Raw genomic sequence first — 25,379 nt, forward strand, 5'->3', positions numbered from 1 at the left:
TTGCTTCCCTGAAACTTACTTTGTTTTAATGAGACTGTTCTGAAAAAGTGAAATTTAAACAAATTTAGAATCTTCCTACTCTGTGGTTTGCTTTAAAGACTGAAAAATGCGGCTGGGCGCGGTGGCTCAAGCCTGTAATCCCAGCACTTTGGGAGGCCGAGACGGGTGGATCACGAGGTCAGGAGATCGAGACCATCCTGGATAACACGGTGAAACCCCGTCTCTACTAAGAAATACAAAAAACTAGCCGGGCGAGGTGGCGGGCGCCTGTAGTCCCAGCTACTCGGGAGGCTGAGGCAGGAGAATGACGGGAACCCGGGAGGCGGAGCTTGCAGTGAGCTGAGATCCGGCCACTGCACTCCAGCCTGGGCTACAGAGCGAGACTCCGTCTCAAAAAAAAAAAAAAAAAAAAAAAAAAAAAAAACTGAAAAATGCTTGGGCTAAACCTTAAATAAAAAGATCAAGTCTTGCAATTAAAAATTGAACCAAAAATACTAACGAGAGTGTTCTGCAACAGTGAAATTTAAACAAATTTTCAACCATACTAGGTTTGGTCTCTGCTGTTTGCTTTAAAGATTGAAAAACACTTGGGCTAAACCTTCAATAAAAAGATTAGGTCTTGCAATTAAAATTTAAACTCAAAATACTCCACCAGTAAAATTACTTCAACTTTTATTGTGTACTTGAAAGTTTTCACAAGATGGATAGGAAAAAGGTATTCTACCAAAATCTAAAGAGTGATGACGAATCTCCTCTTTGTGCCAGTTCATTAAATTGCCTAATGGCAACTACGGATAAGTAAATGCCTTTAACCCGAACGGTTTTGCTCTTTAAACGAATGACGGGCAACAGAGACCGAAAAAGTGTATCCCCAGGAATTCGAGAAGGACGGTGAATTGTAGTGGTACCGCCAGGAGGGGAGGCTCCTGCCCCCTGAGTAGAACCAGGGAGCAGAGCCGCTCGGGGTGGGCGGTGGGGGCTTCAGGACCGCGGAGGGGATCCCCTCAGGGTGGGCCGTCTCCTCCTCGCCCGCCGCAGGCAGGAGCGGGGGGGACCGAAACCCTGTAGTTTGCAGCGTCCGGCAGCGGGTCCGCGCCCAGCGAGAGGCTCCCCAGCTCCGGGGAGGATGCGGACCCGGGACGCCCCCGTGAGCTCGCTGCGCCTGCCTGACACCAGGCGCTCACAAAACAAAGCAAGGGCTTCGGGGAGGGCGCGGCCGAAGAGCGCGCAGATCGCTCCGGACCCGGGCACTGCCTGCGAGCCGCGCCGACCAGAAGAGAAGGGTTAGCGCTAGGCGGCGCCCGGGTCCAGTCTGCCAGGGTGAGTGTCCGGCCCGCGTCCCCGCCACGCCCGCTGCGTTCCCCTTTCCTCTGCGGCGGGCCGAGAGATAAGCCCGCCCGAGGAGCCCCGGCGCCCGCCCCCCACGCGGGTCGCACTGGAATTCGCAGCCCCTCTCGGGTCTCCGGGGCACATTTTGCAGTCTGGGTGGCAACGCACTTGCTCCAGGACCAGCTGCTGCCCCGCCGCGGCGGACGGGCGGACTTTTCTTTTGGGGGGTAAGATGGCAGGTCCCGGGAAACAAAGGAAACTTGGGCCCGGCCCCCAGCGCGGCGTGTGTGGCTCGCATGTGTGCCCCGGGTCCTGTGTGGAGTCGCTGGGCGCCTGTGCCAGCCTGCCCGCTGCCCGCAGCCGGCGCGGGGAAACCAGCCGGGTAACAGCAGCCGGCGGCGCCCGCCCACCTGCGGCGGCGCCCGCCCGGGGAGCTCCCTCGCGGGCCGGACCGGCGGCGGCGGTGGCGGTGGCGGCGGCGGGGGAGGGGGCGCTGGGGAGCCCAGAGCAGGGCGGGGAAGGCTGGGAGGCGGCGGGCGGCGGCGGAGGGGAGCCGGGGTGGGCGGGCGGCGCCACGTCACGGCTATTGTGGCTGTCCTGGTATATAAGGTCCCGCCGGCTCGCCGCGCTCCCCACCTTTCCTGCGCCCGCCCGGAGCCAGAGGTTCTTCAGGTACCCGGCATCCAGCGAGACGCGCAGCGCACCGACGGAGGGGACATGGGCAGAGCAATGGTGGCCAGACTCGGGCTGGGGCTGCTGCTGCTGGCACTGCTCCTACCCACGCAGGTGAGGCCCTGGCGCCCGGCGGGGCTCAGGGCCGTGCCCGGGGTGGGGGCGGGGGAGATGGACCAGGTCCCGGGGGCCGTCCTGCGCCCATACTTCGGGCCACGGACAGGGACTGGGAGAGAATCTTGCTTAGCTGACCAGGGGAGAGGGCCATGTGGACCCCATTTTTCCACTCCCTTGCGTGCTGCCCCCTCCCCTCCCACGGCCCTGGGAACAATGCAGCTCCGCGCGCGGGCTGAGAGGACTCAGCCCCACCCCAGGTTCCACGCTGTCCCTTCCCAGGCGGCCAGGTGCCTGCTTCCCACTTTCACCCAGAGGCCCGAGGTGCCCGCAGGGATTAGCGCCTGGAGAGCTCAGGCTCCCGGGCGACGTCGTCCCTGGGTCCCCTGAGGACCCGCTTCCCCCTACGAGTGTCTTCGCGCTCCCCGAGCTCTACACAAAGACAGGCGACCGTCCCTTTCGGGGAGGGCGGCTCACGCCCATCCTCCACTCTCGGAGTTGGACTGGGGATCCCGGAGAAGCTACGGCTATCCGGCTCTTTTTAAATCCCAGTCCCGGGAGGTTCGGCGCTGGAGCCGAGGTGGGGACCCTCTCCTGACGCTGCGCTCTCTGCGAGGCAATCTTTCACGTCCATTGCTTGTCATCTTAGGATCCCCATGTTATTTTAGCCCAGATTGGCTAGTTCTGGGGAGGCGGCATGGTGGGACGATTCTGTCCCGAGTCCCCGCCAGGCTTTGTCCGGGTCGCCGCTACCAGCGCCTTCTCCCTAGACCCTCTATCCGGGGAATCTCGCCTCGGGTGCGGGTACCGGGGACCGCGCAGCGCTGCCTCGTGGGTGGATGGATGCACGGTGCAGGCGAGGGAGACCGGGGGCTGGGCCTGGGAGACCCTAGCGGGGGCAGGGGCTAAGAAGGTACGTTTGTCCGGGGGAGTTCGGGTTTGGGGGATGGGAGTGACGGCTCTCCAGCGCCTTCGGTTGGGGTTAATAGAGGACTGTCTCTGGGGCTTCTCCCCCAAAAGTTGGGCGCGCTGGGCCCTCCGTCCCCAGACATCGAACGTCTGGGCTCACCTGGGAGTGCAGCCTGAAAATGTGGAGCGCTCTTCCCCACCGCGGGCCGGGTAACCGTACCCTATTGTCTTCCTCCCAGTCCGCTGCGCTCCCGAGCCCTCCTCAATTCTTTGATGGGGGAGGGGCGCGGCCGCGAGAAACCGGCCCCCTCTACTCCCCGCCCCATCTTCTCTCCGACCAGATTTTTTCCTCCAACATTGTAAGTGAGAAGTTTTAATAATGCGAAGAAATCTAGCTTGGGAGAGAAAATTTTGTTTAGTGTCCGTTTAATAAATTTTTGTTGGTGTAGAGGATCTTTAGATCCTCAGATTGATACACCGGGTTTTAAAAAGAAAATATCACCTGCAGCACTAAAACTAATTGTATGAATAAAGAACAGGTTACTTTCAGGGATCCCAAACAAGGTGTCCAAAACAGGCACCCTGTTTTAAGTAAATTACCATATTAATGCTTTTCTTTATTGGGAGTGCCGTTTCCTGATGGGACACACTAAATCTTGCACACAGTAGGTGCCCAATAAATAAATTGGACTTGATACAGATTTTTTTGTTGTTGTCACTAATCTATTTTGGATAGAATTTGTACATTTCTTTAGTCAATATTTGTTTAATGACTTTATGGATTTTACAACAAAAGGAGCTGGTGCTGATGTAGGAGGGCTTTATCTTTGGATTAATAGGCAGCCAAATGTACATGGGGCCCAGACTCTTGCCTGGTGCCACGTCCTCCCTCCCGCCTGTAATCAGAAGCCCTTGTAAACCCTCCCTTGCAGTGAGGGCTGAAAACTCCGATCTGCCTTTGTTCCATGACAAAGGAGAGATTATCACGTGCCCTACTGGACTGTGCATTTCGTGGCTTGAAAAATCAGTGGTGAATGATGCCACTCAGACGCTGGGACACTGGGAGAACCTTGGTTCTTGGCCACAGCACTGAGCTTAGTGACCAGTGAGGCTGCTGCTGGTGAAACTTAACACCATACCCTCTCGTTGTCTTTTGTGAAATCATTCTGACCTCATGGTGTTTTCTTGAAGTCATTCTGCCTTAAAGGAAAGACTCATTTTCTCTTTCAATTTAACACAAATGTTGTGGCCATTTTTTAGAAGAATTATTTCAAATTTCAAGGGAGAAGATAAGACTGCAGTTCCCCCCTTAAGGAAAAGGCTAAGTTTCCAAGGCTGTATTAAATGAGTATGTGAAAGTTACCTAGCAAATCCAGGATAGACACTGACCCAATTAATTCTAGTTCCGTAAGTCTCAGTTACAATATTTAAAAATCCCCATTTTTTTGTGCAACTTTAAAATCTCTCCCCTTCTGCGAAAATAGACCTTATTGCAATGCCATTAAGTCAATATAATCTCGGAAACCGAATTAGTTAACTTGGTCCTTTTTTCCTTTGCAAAGAAATAAAAACAGGAGTTATAGTTATTGAATAACTTTTTTGTTCTTGTTGCCACTTGGCATTTTTGAGGCATCTCTAGGTAGTTTGCTTTGAAACTAAAGAGAATGACCTTGGTGGGCTGAGCAAGAATTTACAATTTAATGATGTTGGGTAAGAGAACAATGGTAAGAGAGCAATCTAAGAATATATCACCTACTTTAATTTTATATTAGAGTATGTGGAGGTAGCTGTGATGTGGAAATTTATCCATGTAACTTTTTATGTATTTTAGATTTATTCCTCTGTAACGACTTCTGCACCACTTTCAAGTAACTCCTCCCAGAATACTTCGACTACCCCAAATCCAGCTAATACCACCACCAAGGCGGTTGGTGGTGCCCTGCAGTCAACAGCCAGTCTCTTCATGGTCTCACTCTCTCTTCTACATCTCTACTGTTAAGAGACTCAGGCCAAGAAACATCTTCTAAACTTCCCCATCTTCTAAACCCAATCCAAATGGCGTCTTGGCAAGGAAAAACAGGTCTTCATTGAATCTACTAATTCCACACCTTTTATTGACGCAGAAAATGTTGAGAATCCCAAATTTGATCTGCTTGAAGAACATGTGAGAGGTTTGACTAGATGATAGATGCCAATGTTAAATCTGCTGGTGTTTCATGTACAAGATGAAGGAGAGGCAACATCCAAAATAGCTTAAGACATGATTTCTTTGAATGTGGTTTAAGAAATATGGACACTTAATCCTACCTTGAAAATAAGAATAGTAATAAAGGATGTGATTGTGGAATGGAGATTCAGTTTTCATTTGGTTCATTAATTCTATAAGGTCATAAAACAGGTAATATAAAAAGCTTCCATGATTCTATTTATATGTACATTAGAAGGAACTTCCAGGTGTTACTGTAATTCCTCAATGTATTGTTTCGACAGCACTAATTTAATGCTGATATACTCTAGATGAAGTTTTACATTGTTGAGCTATCGCTGTTCTCTTGGGAACTGAACTCACTTTCCTCTTGAGGCTTTGGATTTGACATTGCATTTGACTTTTTACATAGTAATTGACATGTGCCAGGGCAATGATGAATGAGAATCTACCCCCAGGTCCAAGCATTCTGAGCAACTCTTGATTATCCATAAAGAGTCAAATGGTAGGCATTTCCTATCACCTATTTCCGTTCAACAAGAGCACTACATTCATTTAGCTAAACAGATTCCAAAGAGTAGAATTCCAGTGACCGCAATTAATTTCAAAATACTTTTTATTATTATTATTATTTTTTAGATGGAGTCTCACTTTGTCGCCCAGGCTGGAGTGCAGTGGCACGATCTCAGCTCAGTGCACCCTCTGCCTCCTGGGCTCAAACGATTCTCCTGCCTCAGCCTCCCAAGTAGCTGGGATTACAGGCACCTACCACCATGCCCGGCTAATTTTTGTAATTTTACTAGAGAAAGGGTTTCACCATGTTGCTCAGGCTGGTTTCGAACTCCTGACCTCAGGTGATCTGCCTGGCTTGGTCTCCCAAAGTGCTGGGATTATAGGCTTGAGCCCCGTGCCGAGCTGTCAAAATGCTTTTTATATCTGCATATGTTGAATACTTTTTACAATTTAAAAAAATGATCTGTTTTGAAGGCAAAATTGCAAATCTTGAAATTAAAAAGGCAAAAATGTAAAGGAATCAAAACCGTAAATCAAGTATTTGGGAAGTGAAGACTGGAAGCTAATTTGCATTAAATTCACAAAAACTTTTATACTCTTTCTGTATATACTTTTTTTTCTTTAAACAGTTATGGATCAGAATAGCCACATTTGGAACACTTTTTGTTATCAGTCAATATTTTTAGATAGTTAGAACCTGGTCCTAAGCCTAAAAGTGGGCTTGATTCTGCAGTAAATATTTTACAATTGCCTCGACACACAGAAACCTTTTTAAAAATAGACACTCCCCGAAGTCTTTTGTTCGCATGGTCACACACTGATGCTTAGATGTTCCAGGAATCTAATATGGCCACAGTAGTCTTGATGACCAAAGTCATTTTTTTCCATCTTTAGAAAACTACATGGAAACAAACAGATTGAACACATCTGAAGCTACTGTGTGTGTGAATGAACACTCTTCTGCTTTATTCCAGAATGCTGTACATCTCTTTTGGATTGTATATTGTGTTTGTGTATTTATGCTTTGATTCATAGTAAATTCTTATGTTATGGAATTGATTTGCATTGAACACAAACTGTAAATAAAAAGAAAGAAATGGCTGAAAGAGCAATCTTGCATTTTAAGTTTTTCCAGTATGAGGAATACTTTGTGGGTAATCATGGTTCTATGAGCCTGTTAAAATTTTTAAAAATAATTAACAAATTTTGGGGATTTTTTTTTTTTTTTTTTTTTTTTTTTTTTTTTTGGAGAGACAGGGTTTCACCATGTTGTCCAGGCTGGTCGCGAACTCCTGGGCTCTAGTGATCTTCCTGCCTTGTCCTCCCAAAGTGTTGGGATTACAGGCATGAGCCACCACTCCAGGCCCCAAGTCTGTTAATTTAAACCATAGGGATATACCTCAGTATTTTTCTTTCTCTTTCTTTCCTTTTTTTTTTTTTTTTTTTGAGACAGAGTTTTACTGTGTCGCCCAGGCTGGAGTGCAGTGGTGTGATCTTGGACATTTAAACTGAGATCCAAATGACAAGACAATTGTAGGAGGATCTGAGGAAAATTCCCTGGTAGAAGGAACAGCATGTGCCAAGTCCACGAGCCTGCAGCAATTTTTCCCCTATCTATAGGTCCACAGATCCTTTTAGTTATCTACCTACCTACCTACCTACCTACCTACCTACCCACCTACATACCTATCTATCATCTGTCTGTCTAATTTATGAGATAGGTCTTACTATGTTGTCCAGGCTGGTCTTGGACTTCTGGGCTCAAGTGATCCTCCTGCGTTGGCCTCCCAAAGTACTGGGATCATAGGCCTCCCAAAGTGCTGGGATTACAAGCCACCATGCTTGGCCCTCTTTGGTCATCTAAATTGTCACTTCCATATGCTCCTTTCACGCCCCTGAGTTCCTCTGAGGCCCTTCAAGTGTGTTCCGAGGTGACTGAGGGACAACCTGGAAAGGCAGGCTGGAACTTGGGAGTATGTGGAAGTTGTAGTCTACAAGTTTCCTTTCTTCTTTCCTCCCTCCTTCCCTCCCTCCCTTCTTTCCTTCTTTCTTTCCCTTTCTTTCCCCTCCCCTCCCCTCCTCTCCTGTCCCCTCCCCTCCCCTCCCCTCCCCTTTCCTCTCTTCTCCTCTCCTTTCCTTTCCTTTTTTTTTGAAACAGTTTCGCTTTTGTTGCCCAGGTTGGAGTGCAATGGCACCATCTTGGCTCACTGCAACCTCTGCCTCCTGGGATCAAGCGATTCTCCTGCCTCAGCCTCCCAAGTAGCTGGGATTACAGGCACGCGCCACCACATCTGACTAATTTTGTAGTTTTAGTAGAGACGGGGTTTCTCCATATTGGTCAGGTTGGTCTCGAACTCCCGACCTCAGGTGATCCACCTGCCTTGGCCTCCCAAAGTGCTGGAATTACAGACATGAGTCACCGCGCCTGGTCTTGCAAGTACACTTTCTTCAACGAACTTCAGTTCTGCTTTTAGGGTCTTTCAATTGATGGAATAAGACCCCCTTTGATGATCTAGGTATCTATCTATCTATCTATCTATCTATCTATCTATCTATCTATCTATCAATCATCTATGTGTACCTATATATACACACACACACAAACATGAGGAAGAAATACAACTATTATAATTCTCATTTCTACAATGGGTCATGTGGCTGTAGCTGGTTTTGCAGTTACCTTCTTCCATTATCAATTCCGTATTAACTTGGCTGTCAGTAAACATCTCAGCTGGTCGTGCTTCTAAGCCTGGCAAGGTGAACCAAATCTTTGCTTGAATTTTATTGTGGTTTCCCATTGATTGTATTTTATTTTATTTTTGGAGACAGAGTCTTGCTTTGTCGCCCAGGCTGGAGTGAAGTGGCATGATCTCAGCTCACTGCAACCTCCACTTTTTGGGTTAAAGCAATTCTCGTGCCTCAGCCTCCCAAGTAGCTGGGACTACAGGCACACACCACCATGCTCAGCTAAGAGACAGGGTTTTACCATGTAGGCCAGGCTGGTCTCAAACTCCTGACTTCAAGTAATCTCCGTGCCTCAGCCTCCCAAAGTGCTAGGATTACAGGCGTGAGCCACTGTGCCCGGCCTCCCACTGACTTTAGTGACAGGACATAGTAGTACTAAGAGATGCCCTAAGGCATCTGTATTTCAAACATACTTTTCCTTAACTTCCACTGTATAGTAGCAACCCAATTTCCCCATGGTAATCAGAATTAATCACTTCAATAGTACAGTAACTCCCTTCTTTGCCTTTTTTTTTTTTTTCGAAACGGAGTTTCACTCTTGTTGCCCAGGCTGGAGTGCAATGGCGCAATCTCGGCTCACTGCAACCTCCGCCTACAGAGTTCAAGCCATTCTCCTGCCTCAGCCTCATGAGTAGCTGGGATTACAGGCATGTGCCACCATGCCAGGCTAATTTTGTATTTTTAGTAGAGACGGGGTTTCTCTATGTTGATTGGGCTGGTCTCGAACTCCCAACCTCAGGTGATCCACCCGCCTCGGCCTCCCAAAGTGCTGGGACTACAGGCGTCAGCCACCTTGCCCAGCCTTTCTTTGCCTTTTGATGCAGAGGCTTGAGGAGCCCAAAGTGATTGGATGGCAGTCTTAACTTCCAGTTCAGTGGGATCATTGCTGTGTTTCCAGATTGGAAGCATTCTTCCATTGGAACTACAACCTCTAGACCAGTAGAGGTTAAAGTAGTGACAATTTTGCTAGTGAATCACTAGGGGTAATGGTGAGTGGTGTCACTAAATTTCCACTCCTTGATTCTTGGGCCTGCAAACCTGGCTATGGGAGAAACAGCACCATATTTAGACCACATATAGCTTCCTGGAGGACACTGCCCCAGTCCTGCAAGGTATTGCCATGTAGTTGGTCCTGTAACTTGTTTCCAAAATGCCATTCCTCTGTTCCGTCACATCAGTGGCTTTATGAGGGACACACTATGCTAAGATCAGTACATTCCATCACCATGGGCCCATCGCCACATGTCATCGGCTATGAAGTGAGTTCTCTGGTCAGAAGCAGTGCTGTGTGGATTACCATGATGGTGACAACCATTCTATAAGTCCACAAATGGTAGTTTTGGCAGAGGCACTGTATGCAAGAAAGGCAAATTCATATTCTGAATAAGTGTCTATTTTACTAAGAACAAATGCTGCCCCTTGCATGATGGAAGAAGTCCAATGTAATCAACCTTCCACCACACAGCTGGCTGATTACCCTGGGCAGTGGTGCCACAGAGGAGACTCGGTGTTGGTCTCTGCAACAGCAGGTTGGGCACTCCCCAGTGGTTGTAGCCAGGTTGACTGTGGTGAATGGAAGTCTATGCTGCTGGGCTTCTGCCACCATGAGCCCACTGGACAATGACAAGAATGGCTGGAGAAAGAGGTTGATTGATATCCACAGAATGGGTCCTCCGATCCCTTTGATTATTAAAATCCTCTACTAAACTCACACTTTAACGAGCATTCACATGAGACACAAATATCTTCACATTGTTTGCCTATATACTTCTATCCTTGCATCTCTTCCCTATATCTTCTTGTTACAGACTTTCCAGTTATGTCTCTTCCACTTCCATTCAGCCAACTCATGAGTCATAGCCTGAATGCCAGATTCCTATCTCTGGCCATTTCTCCTTTCAAGCAAAATGAACAACCAAGTGCACTGCTTGTAATTCTGTCCACTAGGGGTATTTCTCTTCACCACTGTCCTTCAGGGATGTCCTTGAGGGGTTTGTAGAGCTGCAGCTCTTCACTTTTAGGTAGATCCTGTGTATTGTGCAGTACTTTCTACAAAGCAGACCCAAATTTTTTCTATAAATCAGACTCAAGTTTTGTCTTTCTCCAATCAACTGATCATAAGGAACTCTCCATGAGGAAAGAGGTACAGACTGGGAGAGAGAAGGTCATATAGCAGGAGTAGGGACCATGGGCATCTGGCCCCCTTCCTCATATAATTTACTCTTGTCTTTAGGGCCTACTTGAGCCAGTCTTGTATATATCACTTTCATTTGACAATGAGTGCCGCTGTGCACACGCAACTTTATGGTCTGGTGGGTTAGACAAAATGATGTCTAACCCACCAGACCATGATGGGCAGCTCAGGTCCCATGGTAGCCCATGGTTAAGGAGTCAGTCTCACTAAAGCACAGTAGCAAGCCAGAAACTGTTTCTCCAAGAAAAGGCGTTGTCTACAGATAATTGGCAAGGCTTTGCTTTGAAATCCTAAAAGTCACCATCATGCCAATGCTGGATCATTATCATATAAGCAACAAAAAATTTGGGTGAATATCTTACAAAGTAATGGTCGGCAGGGTGGGCTGGTTCATGCCTGTAATCCCAGCACTTTGTGAGGCTGAGGTGGGTGGATCACCTGAGGTTAGGAGTTTGAGACCAGCCTGGCCAATATGATGAAACCCCATCTCTACTAAAAATACAAAAATTAGTTGGGCATGGTAGTGGGTGCCTGTAATCGCAGCTACTAGGGAGGCTGAGACAGGAGAATCACTTGAACCCAGGAGGCAGAGGTTGCAGTGAGCCGAGATGGCACCATTGCACTCCAGCCTGAACCATAAGAGTGAAACTCCGTCTTAAAACAAACAAAATAATGATCAGTCCTCACAGAGGAGAAAATTAATAACTTTTTTTCCACTTGTCTTTGAAAATGGTTTTAAACTCATTTGGGTTATTTTATTTATCAGAATTCCATTCTGAGGTTATAGTTTTAATAATATTCACACTTAAATACTAGTCATATGATTTATGGCTAAATTAAGTAATGAGTATCCATTGTATGAGTGTCTCTTCAACACATTTTAGCCTTAGAAGATAAAAGCAAACAATGTAGAAACAAAAATCTAGTTGAAGTATTATCCATAAAGGGAAGATGAACAAAATCTATTTAGAATGAAACATTGTAAAGACACACACCCAATGCCACCACTGTCCTTAAAATAGAACTCAAATATTTAGTTAACTGAAAAGTATGTGTTTTTCATGTCTCATAGGCCTCATTTGGGGTTGGCTTGGTTATCTTTGGATTCCTCACTCAGTATAAAAGAGTATTTTTTTTCTAATTTTGGTAGGATGGCACTTTTTGAAACAACAAAATCACCATCATGGGTTCCTTCTCAGTTTCTCTTCAAATTACATCTAAACTAAAATCAATGCATTTCTAAGAAACTTTAGGAAGTATCCATATTTACGATTTTGCAAAGAAATATCTCTGTGAGCCCAAAGGATCTGAAGTGACTTAACTGTCATGCCTCTTAGCAACTAACTGGCTGATGGTAAGGTTTGTGGAAAGCTAACATGTCCAGAAGTGAGCTCATTACCTTCCTCCACAGACCGACTCCTTTTCTATCCAGAACACTCACTTGTTAAGTCGCTTTCATTACAGGCCTGGGAGCTGCCTTCCTCTTCTCTCTCCCTCTCCAATCAGCCACCAAATCCTGTCATTTCGAAGTCGGAAGTATCTAGGTGTCCTGCCTTTCTTCTCCCTCCACCCCACTGCCTTCCTCTAACTTGCATCTTCTGCCACAGTTGCACCTCTCTGTCCCCATCTCTCCATCCTGTGGTTATTCTCACCCTTATCTTTTGAAATGTAGATCTGCTCACTTTGTTCCTTGATTTAAAACTCTGGCTGGCAATATCCAAAGAAAAATAAATTGTTCTACCAAAAAGACACCTGCACTTGTATGTTCATTTTGGCACTATTCACAATCGCAAAGACATGGAATCAGCCCTGGTTTCCAATTAATGGTAGATTGGGTAAAGAAACTGTGGTTCATATACACCATGGAAAACCACACAGTCATAAAAAAGAATGAAATCATATTCTTTGTAGCACCATAGATACAGCTGGAGGCCATTTTCTTAAGCGAAATAATACAGAAACAGAAAACCAAATACCTCATGTTTTCAGTTATAAGTGGGAGTTAAACATTGGGTACACACTGACACAAAGATGGGAGCAATGAACACTGGGGATCTGAAAAGTGGCAAGGGAGGGAGGACATGAAGGGTTGAAAAATTTCCTATTGGGTACTATGCTCACTGCTTGAGTGATGGGGTCATTAGAAGCCCAAACCTCAGCATCACATAATATACCTTTATAACGAAACTGCACCTGCACTCCCTGAATCTAAAATAAAAATTAAAAAGATGAAAAAAGAATGCAAAACTTTGGCGGGCTACCCTTTGTCTAGAGGAGACAGAACAGAACCCCCTGTTCACGGCCTGTAAGGGCTTTCGTAATTTGACCCAAACGCAAATTTTCAGCCCTATGGCCGGCCACCCTGAATTGCTCACCATTCTTTGAATCAACATCTTTTCTTGCCTCTGTGACTTTTAGTACATTCACTTATCCGCTCAGTGTGGCGGAAAGGTGTGGACGCTAGAGCCAGGCTGCCTCAGTTTGGCTCCCAGCCCAACTAGTACTAAAGGACTTCAGGCAGTTACATAAATTCTGTACGGCCCAGGAATCCTGTCTGTAAAATGGGCTTGACAGTAATGCTACCTATCTTATAAGGTTGTTGGGATAATTAAATGAGGTAATACACGAGATCTTAGAGTCTGGTACATTGTGCGTGCTTCATAAATGTTGGCCAGCACATTAGTTTCTATTGCTGTGTAAAAATTATGTTGCCCTGATTGTGAGCTCCTTGAAAGCAGGAGCTGTGTCACATTCATTTCTGGGTTCTTGGTGTATGACTGAGATTAGGTGCTCAATTAATGTTGAGAAATAAAACAGCCAACAGTAATATCTTAATACCAGGGTAACTTAGTACCACGGTAACTGGTGGAGGGGAGGGCAGACCTTGGATACTGTATGAGGTCATGGGAGAAGTCTGAGAGGATGGTGGGGACTATTTCTAAGCAGGCTGGCGTCTTAGGGCTGCTCGGCCTTCTTTAGGTAGGCAGCCTCTTTGTCCATCTATAGTAGCGGTTCTCAACCCCAACCACATATTAGAATCACTTGGGAAGTTTTTTTTGTATTTTGTTTTTTTTGACAGAGTCTGGCTTTGTCCCCCAGGCTGGAGTGCAGAGACAGGAACATGGCCCTCTGCAGCCTCAGCCTCCCAGGCTCAAGTGATCCTCCTACCTCAGCCACTCAAGTAGCTGGGACTGCAGGCATGGGCCACCACATCCAGTTATTAGAATTTTTTTTTTTTTTTTGTAGAGATAGAGTCTTGCCATGTTGGCCAGGCTGGTCTTGAACTCCTGTGCTCAAGTGATCCCTCTGCCTTGGCCTCCCAAAGTGCTAGGATTACAGGCCTGAGCCACCCTCACTGGTCTTGGGAAGCTTTCTTTTTTTTTTTTTTTTTTTTGAGATGGAGTCTCACTCTGTCGCCCAGACTAGAGTGCAGTGGCACAATCTCAGCTCACTACAACCTCCGCCTCCCAGGTTCAAGAGATTCTCCTGCCTCAGCCTCCTTAGTAGCTGGGACTACAGCTGCGTGCCACTACGCCCAGCTAATTTTTTTGTATTTTTAGTAGAGACAGAGTTTTACCGTGTTAGCCAGGATGGTCTAGATCTCCTGACCTTGTGATCTGCCTGCCTCGGCCTCCCAAAATGTTGGGATTACAGGCGTGAGCCACCGCACCCAGCCGGGAAGCTTTTTTAAAATAGTGATGTCTGCCACCTCTACCCACCTAGAAGACTCTGATTTCGTTGGTTGGGGTGGAGCTCAGTCATCTGTAGTTTTTTGTTTTTGTTTTTAAATTGATTGACACATAATAGTTGTACATATTTATGGGGTTCGGTGTGATACTTCGATTCATATGCACAATGTGTAATGATCAAATCAGGGTAATTAGTATATCCATCACCTCAAAATTGATCATTTCTTTGTGTTGGGAACATTCAAAATACTCTCCTCTAGGCCAGGCGTGGTGGCTCACACCAGTAATCCCAGCACTTTGGGGAGGCCGAAGCAGGAGGATTGCTTGTGGTCAGGAGTTCAAGACTAGCCTGGGCAACATGGTGAGACCCTATTTCTACTAAAAATACAAAAAATAGCAGGATGTGATGGTGTGTGCCTACATTCCCAGCTACTTGTGAGGCTAAGGTGAGAGGATCACTTGAGCCCAGGAAACAGACGTTGCAGTGAGCTGAGATTGCACCATTGTACTACAGCCTGGGCGACAGAGCCAGAACCTGTCTCAAAAAAAACCTACAAATACAAACAACCCAAAATAACAAAACAGAAGAAAAATCCTCTCTTCTAGCCACAGTCATGTGTTGCTTAACAACAGGGATCTGTTCTGAAAAATGAGTTGTAAGCCAATTTCTTTGTTGTGTGAACACCACAGGGTGTATCTACACAAAGTTAGACGGTATAGCCTATTATACACCTGGGCTATATGCAGTAGTCCATTGCTCCTAGGCTACGAACCTTTCCAGCATGCTTCTGCACTGAAAGGCAGTTGTAGTACATTGGGAAATATGTGTGTATCTAAACATAGGAAAGGCACAGTAAAAATCCCATCTTATAACGTGCGGGACCACCGTCATACAGGCAGTATGTCATTGACTGAAACGTTATTACGCAGCACAGGACTGTATTTGAAAATATACAATAAACTATTGTTAACTAAAGTTGCCTTAATCGGTAGTTTTAAAAGTTCCCTAGATGATTCTAAAGTGCAGCCACATTGAGAAGCCCAGGTGGGTGTGGGTAGGGGTACCTCTCCTCTCATACCAACGAGCTGGCAGGGGTTGTTGATTCAGACATGGTTCAGACCCTTGGCTTCAAATCCTTGTGCCTAGTAGGGGTACACACATCAGGGCTGTGCTTGGAGGTAAGTGAGGTCATTTTCCTCCAGTCTATTATTTGGATTTCTACCCAACCAAGAATGGCATTGAAGTGCCTCTGCTCTGTGTCCACAGTAATCTCCTTCCTAAGGCACAGAGGGCTCCCCTTCCTTCTGAGCCACAGGCACACTGTGCTCCCTCAAGCTGAGGAGTAAATACTTAAGTTGTGCAGATAGAACATTCAGCTTTAACTGGAAGATGAGTAAAATGGTGCCGCAGATTAGAAAGTGTGGTTACCACCATAGGAGGGTGTGGTTGAATGGACACATGGATTCATGCTAGAGTTGCCTGTGTCCAGTGCCTGAGGCATCATTGTCAGGGAATCCCAGTCCCAGCCCTGGGTCTACCAACTTGCTGCATGGCCCCTGAAAGCATCTTTGGACTTCCAGAGGATTGCATTTTTTGGAGGTACTTTTAGTTTTAATTTTATTTTTTCATCAAGACAGGATCTTGTTCTGTCACTCAGGCTAGAGTACAGTGGTGTGATCTCAGCTCACTGCAGCTTCTGCCTCCTCAGTTCAAGCGATTCTTGTGCCTCAGCCTCCTGAGTAGCTGGGGCTACATGCACACGCCACCACACCTGGCTAATTTTTGTATTTTTAGTAGAGATGGGGTTTCGCCATGTTGACCAGGCTGGGTCTCGAACCCCTGACCTCAAGTGATCCACCTGCCTCAGCCTCCCAAAGTGCTGGGATTACAGGTGTTAGCCCTTGTGACCGGCCTCCAGTTTTGAAATACTAAGATTCCATACAAATTAAAAACAAAATTCCATGAATTAAAATGTTTTCTTTCTGTGAGCTTTGGTGACCTTGCTGTCTCATCCATGAAAAATTGGGCTCAGTGCTCCCAAGCTGAGCCTATCAAAATTGATGTAAATTCCTTGTCATTATTCTAGGAGATCCTGGGCATTCATCATATTCATTTGTTCTGTTACCTGATTGTCATATGTGCCATTTACTGTCTTTTATGAAGACTTGGAAAAATGTCCCCTGGTGATATATTAGCACAACTGACTGCCTCATTGGTAGTTGCTGTTCATCTTAAATGAGATTGCAACAACTTTGAACTGTTTGGTGGGGCAAGACAACCAGTGACACAACTCTTGTTGAGACACGACTGTGACTGCAATCAGCAAACAGGGTTTCCTGTGTAGCTTCACGTTACCACTATGTGTTATCAGCATGTATTTGGTTTTATATTTACTTATTACTTACTTATTTACTTTCATGCTCTGTCTCATTCCTGCCCTCCAAAGTATTTTGAGTTAACTTATAAAAATATGCATTAAACAACAAGTTACAAAGAGATTAGGAATTTGAGGTAGAGGACAGGTAAAGGTAGAAAAAAATCCATCAGTTCATGGGTAGGATTCAAGGATGTTTGCCACAGGGTCCTGAATAACTGCTATAGCTGATGGGATGGAAGGCCTATGATTAGAAACAGAAGCTAAACCGCCTTTGCATTAAAAACACACAATTAACCCAGAAGTGCTGAGGTCTGAGGAAAGATTCTCATATGGGTCCTGATGAAGGGGCTTCCAGGTGAAATGTGATCACTGTTATTGGCACCATCCCTACAATGACGGCAGCGGCCAGATTTTATAATCTTCATAAAGACAAGTGACACAGCAAATACTTAAGCAGAAGCAATATTACTAGCAGCTAAAATAGTGCTAACCAAATATGCAGCTCTAAAATTGAATATGTATAGGAAGAACCCTGATTATTTAGAGGAATACATGGACAACATTTTCCGTGAATATTATTTCTTATAATTTAGCCTTTTGATAAGGGTTGAACAGAAAATTGTAATGGCAAACACCACATACCAGTCATTATTCTCAGGGTTTTTACATGTATTTGCTCACTTAATACTCACAACATTTTTATGGAATCAGTGCCTTGAGCATCATGATCTTTTTTCTACAGATGTGGAAACTGAAAGACATTGGGTCACCCTGCAAAGCCCATGTTGGGTGGCTCCTTGCTGTTGGCCACTGCACTAGCATTTCCTCTGTGAGAGTTTGGGGGATTCTCTTTGACAAGATCTTGGAGTTTGGCTCTTCTGTTTGCTGTTAAGAGCAAGTGCACGAGCTTTGGCACTTAATCAAGTCCAGGGTGAAGCTGACATCATATCATGACCATAAAGGAGCCAGCTCATGGATGGTGAACAGCCCATGCCTACACTGGGCATAATTATTTAAAAATGATTTTTAGGCTGGGTGTGGTGGCTCATGCCTGTAGTTCTAGTACTTTGGGAGGCCGAGGCGAGTGGGTCCCTTGAGTCCAGGAGTTCGAGACCAGCCTGGGTAACATGGCAAAACACAGTCTCTATTTAAAAAAAAAATTTTTTTTTAGTGTGCACATTTTTTTTTTTTTCTTTTTGAGATGGCTCTTGCTCTGTTGCCCAGGCTGCAGTGGTGTGATCTTGGCTCACTGCAAGCTCCGCCTCCTGGGTTCACGCCATTCTCCTGCCTCAGCCTCCCCGGTAGCTGGGACTACAGGCACCTGCCACCACACCCGGCTAGTTTTTTGTATTTTTTTAGTAGAGACGGAGTTTACCCTGTTAGCCAGGATGGTCTCCATCTCCTGACCTCGTGATCTACCCGCCTCAGCCTCCCAAAGTAGTGTGCACATTTTTAAAGCTTGTGATATACATTGCCCTACTATCTGCCAGAAGGGTGTTAGCAATTTCCATTCCCACCAGCGTGCAGTTATTTTAGTTAGAAAATTTTGTGAAAAAGATATTAGCAATTACTCATCTATAGTCATTAATATTTTGATGTATAGAACATTATATATAACACATAAAACATATCCTATACATATTCTCTCTACAAAATACGTTCTATGTATCTATATATGCTATCTCTATCTAACATATAGAGTATGTGATCAATAGAATGCCCAACTTTAAGTAATTTAACTTGCAGTATACTTTCAAAAATAACATTTTTATATTTTTTGGAGACAGGGTCTCCCTCTGTTGCCCAGGCTAGAGTGCGGTGGCTCAGTCTTGGCTCACTGCAGTCCCTGGCTTAAGGGATCCTTCCACCTCAGCCTCCCAAGTAGCTGGGACGACAGGCAAGTGCCACCATGCCCGGCTAAGTTTTTAGTCTTTTGTAGAGAAGGGGTATCACTATGTTGCCCAGCCTGGTCTTGAATTCCTGGGCTCAAGTGATCCTCCCACCTTGACTTCCAAAAGTGCTGAGATTACAGGCGTGAGCCGCCATGCCTAAGATTATTTCAAATGGTTTCCTAAGTAACCAGGCCTTCCTCGAGACAATCTGCTCTGTAAATTATCAATTAACATCTACAAAACATGAATTTGGGGCTGAGAATATTTGATCTTCAGTCATTTTCTCTGCCATTTGTATTTCTTGGCAATAAAGCGATGCCATTTGCATATAAGATGACCTTGTCTTTCTGTTTTCTCTGAGAGGAAAATGTGATGGTTCATGTTCTGCTTGGCTCCCATTAGTCACTCCCTGCCTTTCTTTGTCCTGCTGTCTGTCCCGTGACACTGATTGCCTGCCTCGGACTCCTTTGGCCTCTGGCTACTGGCTGGATCAGTTAATGGGAAGCACTGGCTGGAGATTGGAGGGTGGGAAGAGAGGCTTGGGGTGTTTTACCTCCTCAGCAACTGGGCTTCACTCTAGTAGGGGCTGCCTCCTTCTGTGTCCACAGTTCCTGTAGGAGGGTCCCCCTCTCCCAATTCCAGTACTGTCCTGGAACCTGGGGGAGACCAGGGCTTTTCAATGTTGCTGAACATACTGGTTTCCCTACTAGTTCCATTATTGGCTCCCCTATTCCCGCCAACATTTTTGCAAGTAATTCTGTCATTTGGCTCTCCTCAGTTATACCTTTTGGGGTGCCATCTGTTTGCAGGGTCCTGCTTGTTAAAGGGACTGTACTCGCCCCAAGGATCAAAGTTAAATACAATAGACAGGGGACCTCTAAACCCCCTTCTTTACCTTCTCACATCCTCTCTGATCCCTGTTTTTTTTTTTTTTTTTTTTTTTTTTTGAGACGGAGTCTCTCTCTGTCATCCAGGCTGGAGTGTGGTAGTGTGATCTTGGCTCAATGCAACCTCTGCTTCCTTGGTTCAAGTGATTCTCCTGCCTCGGCCTCCCAAGTAGCTGGGATTACAGGCGCCCGGCTAATTTTTGTATTTTTGGTAGAGATGGGGTTTCACCATCTTGGCCAGGCTGGTCTTGAACTCCTGACCTTGTGATCCACCCGCCTTGGCCTCCCAAAGTGCTGGGATTACAGATGTGAGCCACTGTGCTGGGTCAGGGTCCTGCCTGTTATAGGGACTGTACTTATCCCAAGGATCAAAGTTAAATCCAAGAGGCGGGGGACCATCTAAACCCCCTACTTCACCTTCTCACAATATCTTTTCTGATCCCTCTTTTTTTTTTTTTTGAGACAGAGTCTCACTTTGTCACCCAGGCTGGAGTGCAGAGGTGTGATCTTGGCTCACTGCAATCTCTGCCTCCTGCGTTCAAGTGATTCTCCTGCCTCAGCCTCCTGAGTAGCTGGGAGTACAGCTGCCTGCCACCAAGCCCTGCTAATTTTTGTATTTTAGTAGAGATGGGGTTTCACTATGTTGGCCAGGCTGGTCTCGAACTTGTGACCTCAAGTGATCTGCCCACCTTGGCCTCCCAAAGTGCTGGGATTATAGGCTTGAGTCTGATCCCTTTCTTTATCCCTAGGATAAAGGCAGTGGTCCTGAGTGGAGTTTGCATTTGGGGACAGGCTCCCAGTGAGCCTCAGGGGCCTGTTTAAGCCACTATGGCTTAGTGCAGCCTGTAGCTGGCTCCTGCCAGAGTTAGACTGGGAGTATTACAAATTCTTTGATGGAATTCCTGGCTGATTTATCACCAGTATGATACACACCAAACCATGGTCTACAGTGGAACAGCCCATCCTAAAACCCACTAGCTTCTCATTGAGAATATGGCCTGAGAAGCCAGACTTGCAATTTATCACGGAGGACTTTTTAGTTTAATTTTATGTTAATTTTATTTATTATAATTTTTTTTTTTTGAGATGGAGTCTCACTCTGTTGATCAGGCTGGGGTGCAGTGGCATGATCTTGGCTCACTGCAACCTCCGCCTCCCGGGTTCAAGCAATTCTCCTGCCTCAGCCTCCCAAGTAGCTGGGATTACAGGTGCCTGCCACCACGCCTGGCTAATTTTTTTTTTGTGTGTGTGTATGTGTGTGTGTGTGTATATATATATATATATATATATACACTTTTTTTTAAAGTAGAGACAGGGGTTTCACCATGTTGGCCAGGCTGATCTCGAACTCCTGACCTTGTGACCTGCCCACCTCCGTCTCCCAAAGTGCTGGGATTACAGGCATAAGCCACTGTGCCTGGCCTTTTCATTATAATATTATTCAGAAAGGTCTTTAAAAATAATTATAGCATACATTTATATCCTGACGTCTTAAAGCAACTTCCTAAAAAAAAACAAACTTCAAATGACCAAGAGAAATTGTCAAGGATTTTAAGTCGGATCCTTAAGTGATTAGGTTTGTGTCGAGGGATTTTAATAACAAGATTTGTGGTTTCCAATAGAGAGAAAAGCAAAAACCACCAACCAACCAACCAACCAACCAACCAACAAGCAAAAACTCCCTAAAATTTAAATACTAGATTTATTTTTTGGTGTGGTGGGGGGAAGGAGAATACAGAAAAGTACATGGGTTAATATAATAACCTGGGCTTTCATAATCAGGATAAACAAATGTTGGTGTTTTGTCATGTTTGCTTCAATTCAATATGTTTTTAGAAATACCACATGCAGACCAGGTGCAGTGGCTCACGCCTGTAATCTCAGAACTTTAGGAGGCCAAGGCGGGCAGATCACGAAGTCAGGAGATCAAGACCATCCTGGTTAACATGGTGAAACCCTGTCTCTACTAAAAATGCAAAAAATTAGCCGAGCATGGAGGCGTGCACCTGTAGTCTCAGCTACTTGGGAGAATAGCTTGAACCCGGGAGGCAGAAGAATCGCTTGAACCCGGGAGGCAGAGGTTGCAGTGAGCTGAGATTCCGCCACTGCCCTCCATCCTGGGCAACAGAGTGAGACTCCTTCTCAAAAAAAAAAAAAAAAAAAAAAAAAAAAAAGAAGTAGCAACTATTATAAATAATTTGATATGTACCCAATTTATGCTAAGCTAGTACATACAGTAATTTATTTATTTTAACTCCTATGAGTATTATATCCACAATTACACAATCGCACCACAATTTATGTATCTAATTTTCTGCTGGAAAACTTTTAGGTTTCTTTCCAATTATGATCCTACAAACACTGTTGCAATGGCCCCTCCTAGTACGTGTCTCATTGTGCATATATTTCACAGTGTTTGTACCTAGACATGGAGTTGCCAGGCCGTGGGGGTGTGCTCATTTCCAGTTACACTAGATGGTAAGAACTGATTGTGTAGTCAACCGGCTGATTGGCGTTGCCTTGACTGAACCTCCAGATGGCTGTTAAATAGATTTCTGAGGTTTCTCAAGAAGAATTGGCATGACTGGGTGCAGTATGCGACTTCAATTCTAAATACATGCCCAGGTACAGTGGAATGACTAGAATGAACAAAGTCACCTGCAACTATGAGACTAGGCAGACCTCTAGTAGTATTTATGTGATGTAGTACTTGTGTGTAGTGTTTAAAAATAATTTTAAGCTGGGTGCAGTGTCTCACGCCTGTAATCCCAGCATCTTGGGAGGCTGAGGTGGGAGGATTGCTTGAGCCCAGGAGTTTGAGACCAGCCTGGCCAATATAGTGAGATCTTTAAAAATTTAAAAAAAAAAAAAAATTAGCTAGGTGTAGTGGAGTGCACCTGTAGTCCTCGCTACTGGGGAGGCTAAGCAGAGAGGATTGCTTGAGTCCACGAGGTCCAGGCTGCAGTGAGCTATGATTGCACCACTGCACTCTAGCCTGAGTGACAGAGCAAGAACCAGTCTCAAAAAAAAAAAAAAAAAAGGAATGATAATAATAATTTTAAAACCTCAGAAATATGAATATATCATGCCCCAAGAAATCTCTTACCAAATGTCAGAGTTAAACAACAACACTTTTATGCACCTTTGCTATAAAATCTCCAAAATTAGTCTAAACAAATCTCAGAAACAGATGGTGTGAAGTCCCTGAAAAGAGTGACTTTATATTGGAACAGAAGCACAAGTGGTCAGAGAGCAGTCAGTCATAACTGTTTTCAGTACCATGAATTTTCCTATTCTTTTGGTAATGCCTTTGAACAACTTCACTGAGTTTGGTTGTAAATGGGGACCTTTATATCAAGGTCGGCTAATTCCTTGGATCAAATTGCATAAGGTCCTGTCTTGCATTCATAACGGCACTCTTGTGTCTATCAACCTCAGTTCATATTTACATGGACGTAAAGGGAAGGCATTACTTTTCTTTTCTTTTTTTTTTTTAGACAGAATTTTGCTCTGTCACACAGGCTGGAGTGAAGTGGCACTATCTCGGCTCACTGCAACCTCCGCCCCGCCAGGTTCAAGTGATTCTCTTGCCTCAACCTCCTGCGTAGCTGGGACTACAGGCATGCACCACCATGCCTGGCTAATTTTTGTATTTTTAGTAGAGATGGGGTTTCGCCACGTTGGTCAGACTGGTCTCGAACTCCTGCCCTCAGGTGATCCACCTGCCTCGGCCTCCCAAAGTGTTGGTATTAAAGGCGTGAGCCATCGCACTCGGCCTAAGGGAAGGCATTTACCTGCTTTCAGATGGTTTAGTGTTTGAATTTTCTGACAAGAAGTTGGTGTTATTTCCTTTTATCTGGTTCATGTTCTATGCTCAGCAGCTGCACTAGAGACAATTTTAAAATAAAATACATGCCGTGTAGTCTAGTGCTGCTTAAGATTTTGTTTTTTAAATGCTGCAATTCCTTTCTTACAACCACAGCATAAGGTAATCCAAAGTTCCATTTCATATTTCTGCTTGTGTCCTTATTTTAAAAGAAAAGGAACAGGATTTCTTCTAGATTGCAGTTCCTATTTTGAGTGGAAATATTTTCACTCTTTTGTTCCAGCCCCAAGAAAGAAGCCAGATCATCTCTAGTTAAGAGTTCTTGGCTAGCCAAGGGAATTCTCTCATATTATAGGTCCTCAGCATGCATGATTGGGCCACTAGATTCTTTCTGAGTGACTTCTGGGAATGAAATGGAGCGGCTGAGAAAATGTAGAACAAAATTCCAATATGGAAAATTACCCCACAAAGAAGTGACTTGTAACTTAAGATGTGATGTTACCACCTGATTTCCCATGATTGCATTTGTGGTTGACTTTATATACTCTTTTTCTCCCTTAAACTCTTCCTACTTAATAAAAATTAATTACAAATAAAAATGAGTGATGCTCACAAACTATAAAAGCAACTGTGAAAAATGACATCTAGAAAATTTTACTTCATGTTCTCAAAATTTGTGTTTTGGAGTCATTCTCAAATAACTCACCATAGAAGCAAATTTCTCAGACAACAATGATAAAGAGAAATATTGAAATGAAAATATGTAAATAAAGCTGCTTTTCACAGAAAAGTTTTTTATTGTGGTGTAAAATATACATAATGTAAAATTTACCAACTTCGTTTTCTTTTTGAGATGGAATCTCGCTCTGTCACCCAGGCTGGAGTGCAGTGGTGTGATCTCGGCTCACTGTAACCTCTGCCTCCTGGGTTCAAGTGATTCTCCTGCCTCAGCTTCCCGAGTAGCTGGGATTACAGGCACATGCCACCATGTCTGGCTAATTTTTGTATTTTTAGTAGAGACAGAGTTTCATCATGTTGGCCAGGCTGGTCTCAAACTCCTGGCCTCAAGTGATTTGCCCACCTCAGCCTCCCAAAGTGCTGGGATTACAGGTATGAGCCACCGCGCTTGGCCCCATCTTGTATTTTTTTTTTTTTTTTTTTTTTTGAGATGGAGTCTCGCTCTGTCGTCCGGGTTAAAGTGCAGTGGCACAATCTTGGCTCACTGCAAACTCTGCCTCCCGGCTTCAACTGATTCACCTGTCTCAGCCTCCCCTGTAGCTGGGATTACAGGCGCCTGCCACCGTACCTGGCTAATTTTTGTATTTTTAGTAGAGACGGGGTTTCACCATGTTGGCTAGGCTTGTCTCGAATTCCTGACCTCGTGATTCACCCACGTTGGCCTTCTAAAGTGCTGAGATTACAGGCGTGAGCCACTGGGCCCAGCGCGCCCCCCCCACCCTTTTTTTCAGAAGGAATTTTACTCTTGTTGCCCAGTCTGGAGTGCAATGGCATGATCTCGGCTCACTGCATCCTCTGCCTCCTGGGTTCAAGTGATTCTCCTGCCTCAGCCTCCCTAATAGCTGGGATTACAGGCATGAGCCACCACACCCTGCTAATTTTTATATTTTTAGTAGAGATGGGGTTTCACCATGTTGGTCAGGCTGGTCTCGAACTCCTGACCTCAAGTAATCCACCTTCCTCAGCCTCCCAAAGTGCTGGGATTACAGGCATGAGCCACCATGCCCCGCCCCATCTTGTATTTTTAAGTGTACAGTTCTGTGGCATTTACATTGGTCTGCAATCATCACCGTCATTCATCTCTAGAACTTTTTATCTTACAAGGCTGAAACTGTACCCACTAAACACTAATGCTCCCTCCTCATTGCACACCCAGCCCCCATTGCCCTGGTCCCTGGCAAATACCACTCTACTTTCTGTCTCTGTGAATTTGACTACTATGGTATCTCATATAAGTAAAATCATATTTGTCCTTTTTGTGACTGACTTATTTCCTTAGCATGATGT

General features: G+C 45.2%; 1 protein-coding gene across 3 annotated transcripts; it reads left to right on the forward strand.

Moving 5' to 3' along the window:
- The first annotated feature begins 1,065 nt into the window (after nucleotides 1-1,065).
- Nucleotides 1,066-6,855, forward strand: LOC105478765 (CD24 molecule). 3 transcript variants are annotated; one of them, XM_024791903.2, is made up of 3 exons: nucleotides 1,066-1,320; nucleotides 1,939-2,115; nucleotides 4,856-6,855. In XM_024791903.2, exons 2-3 carry the CDS (start codon nucleotides 2,047-2,049, stop codon nucleotides 5,021-5,023), a joined length of 237 nt encoding a protein of 78 aa, XP_024647671.1. In that variant the 5' UTR covers nucleotides 1,066-1,320; nucleotides 1,939-2,046; the 3' UTR covers nucleotides 5,024-6,855. The 3 variants fall into 3 exon arrangements, with proteins under 3 accessions (XP_024647671.1, XP_011734702.1, XP_011734703.1); XM_011736400.2 differs by having other exon boundaries at nucleotides 1,223-1,556; XM_011736401.3 differs by lacking the exons at nucleotides 1,066-1,320; nucleotides 1,939-2,115 and adding an exon at nucleotides 2,489-3,028.
- Nucleotides 6,856-25,379: the final 18,524 nt, after the last annotated feature.

This window comes from Macaca nemestrina, chromosome 5, assembly GCF_043159975.1.
Source record: "Macaca nemestrina isolate mMacNem1 chromosome 5, mMacNem.hap1, whole genome shotgun sequence".
Lineage (NCBI taxonomy): Eukaryota > Metazoa > Chordata > Mammalia > Primates > Cercopithecidae > Macaca > Macaca nemestrina.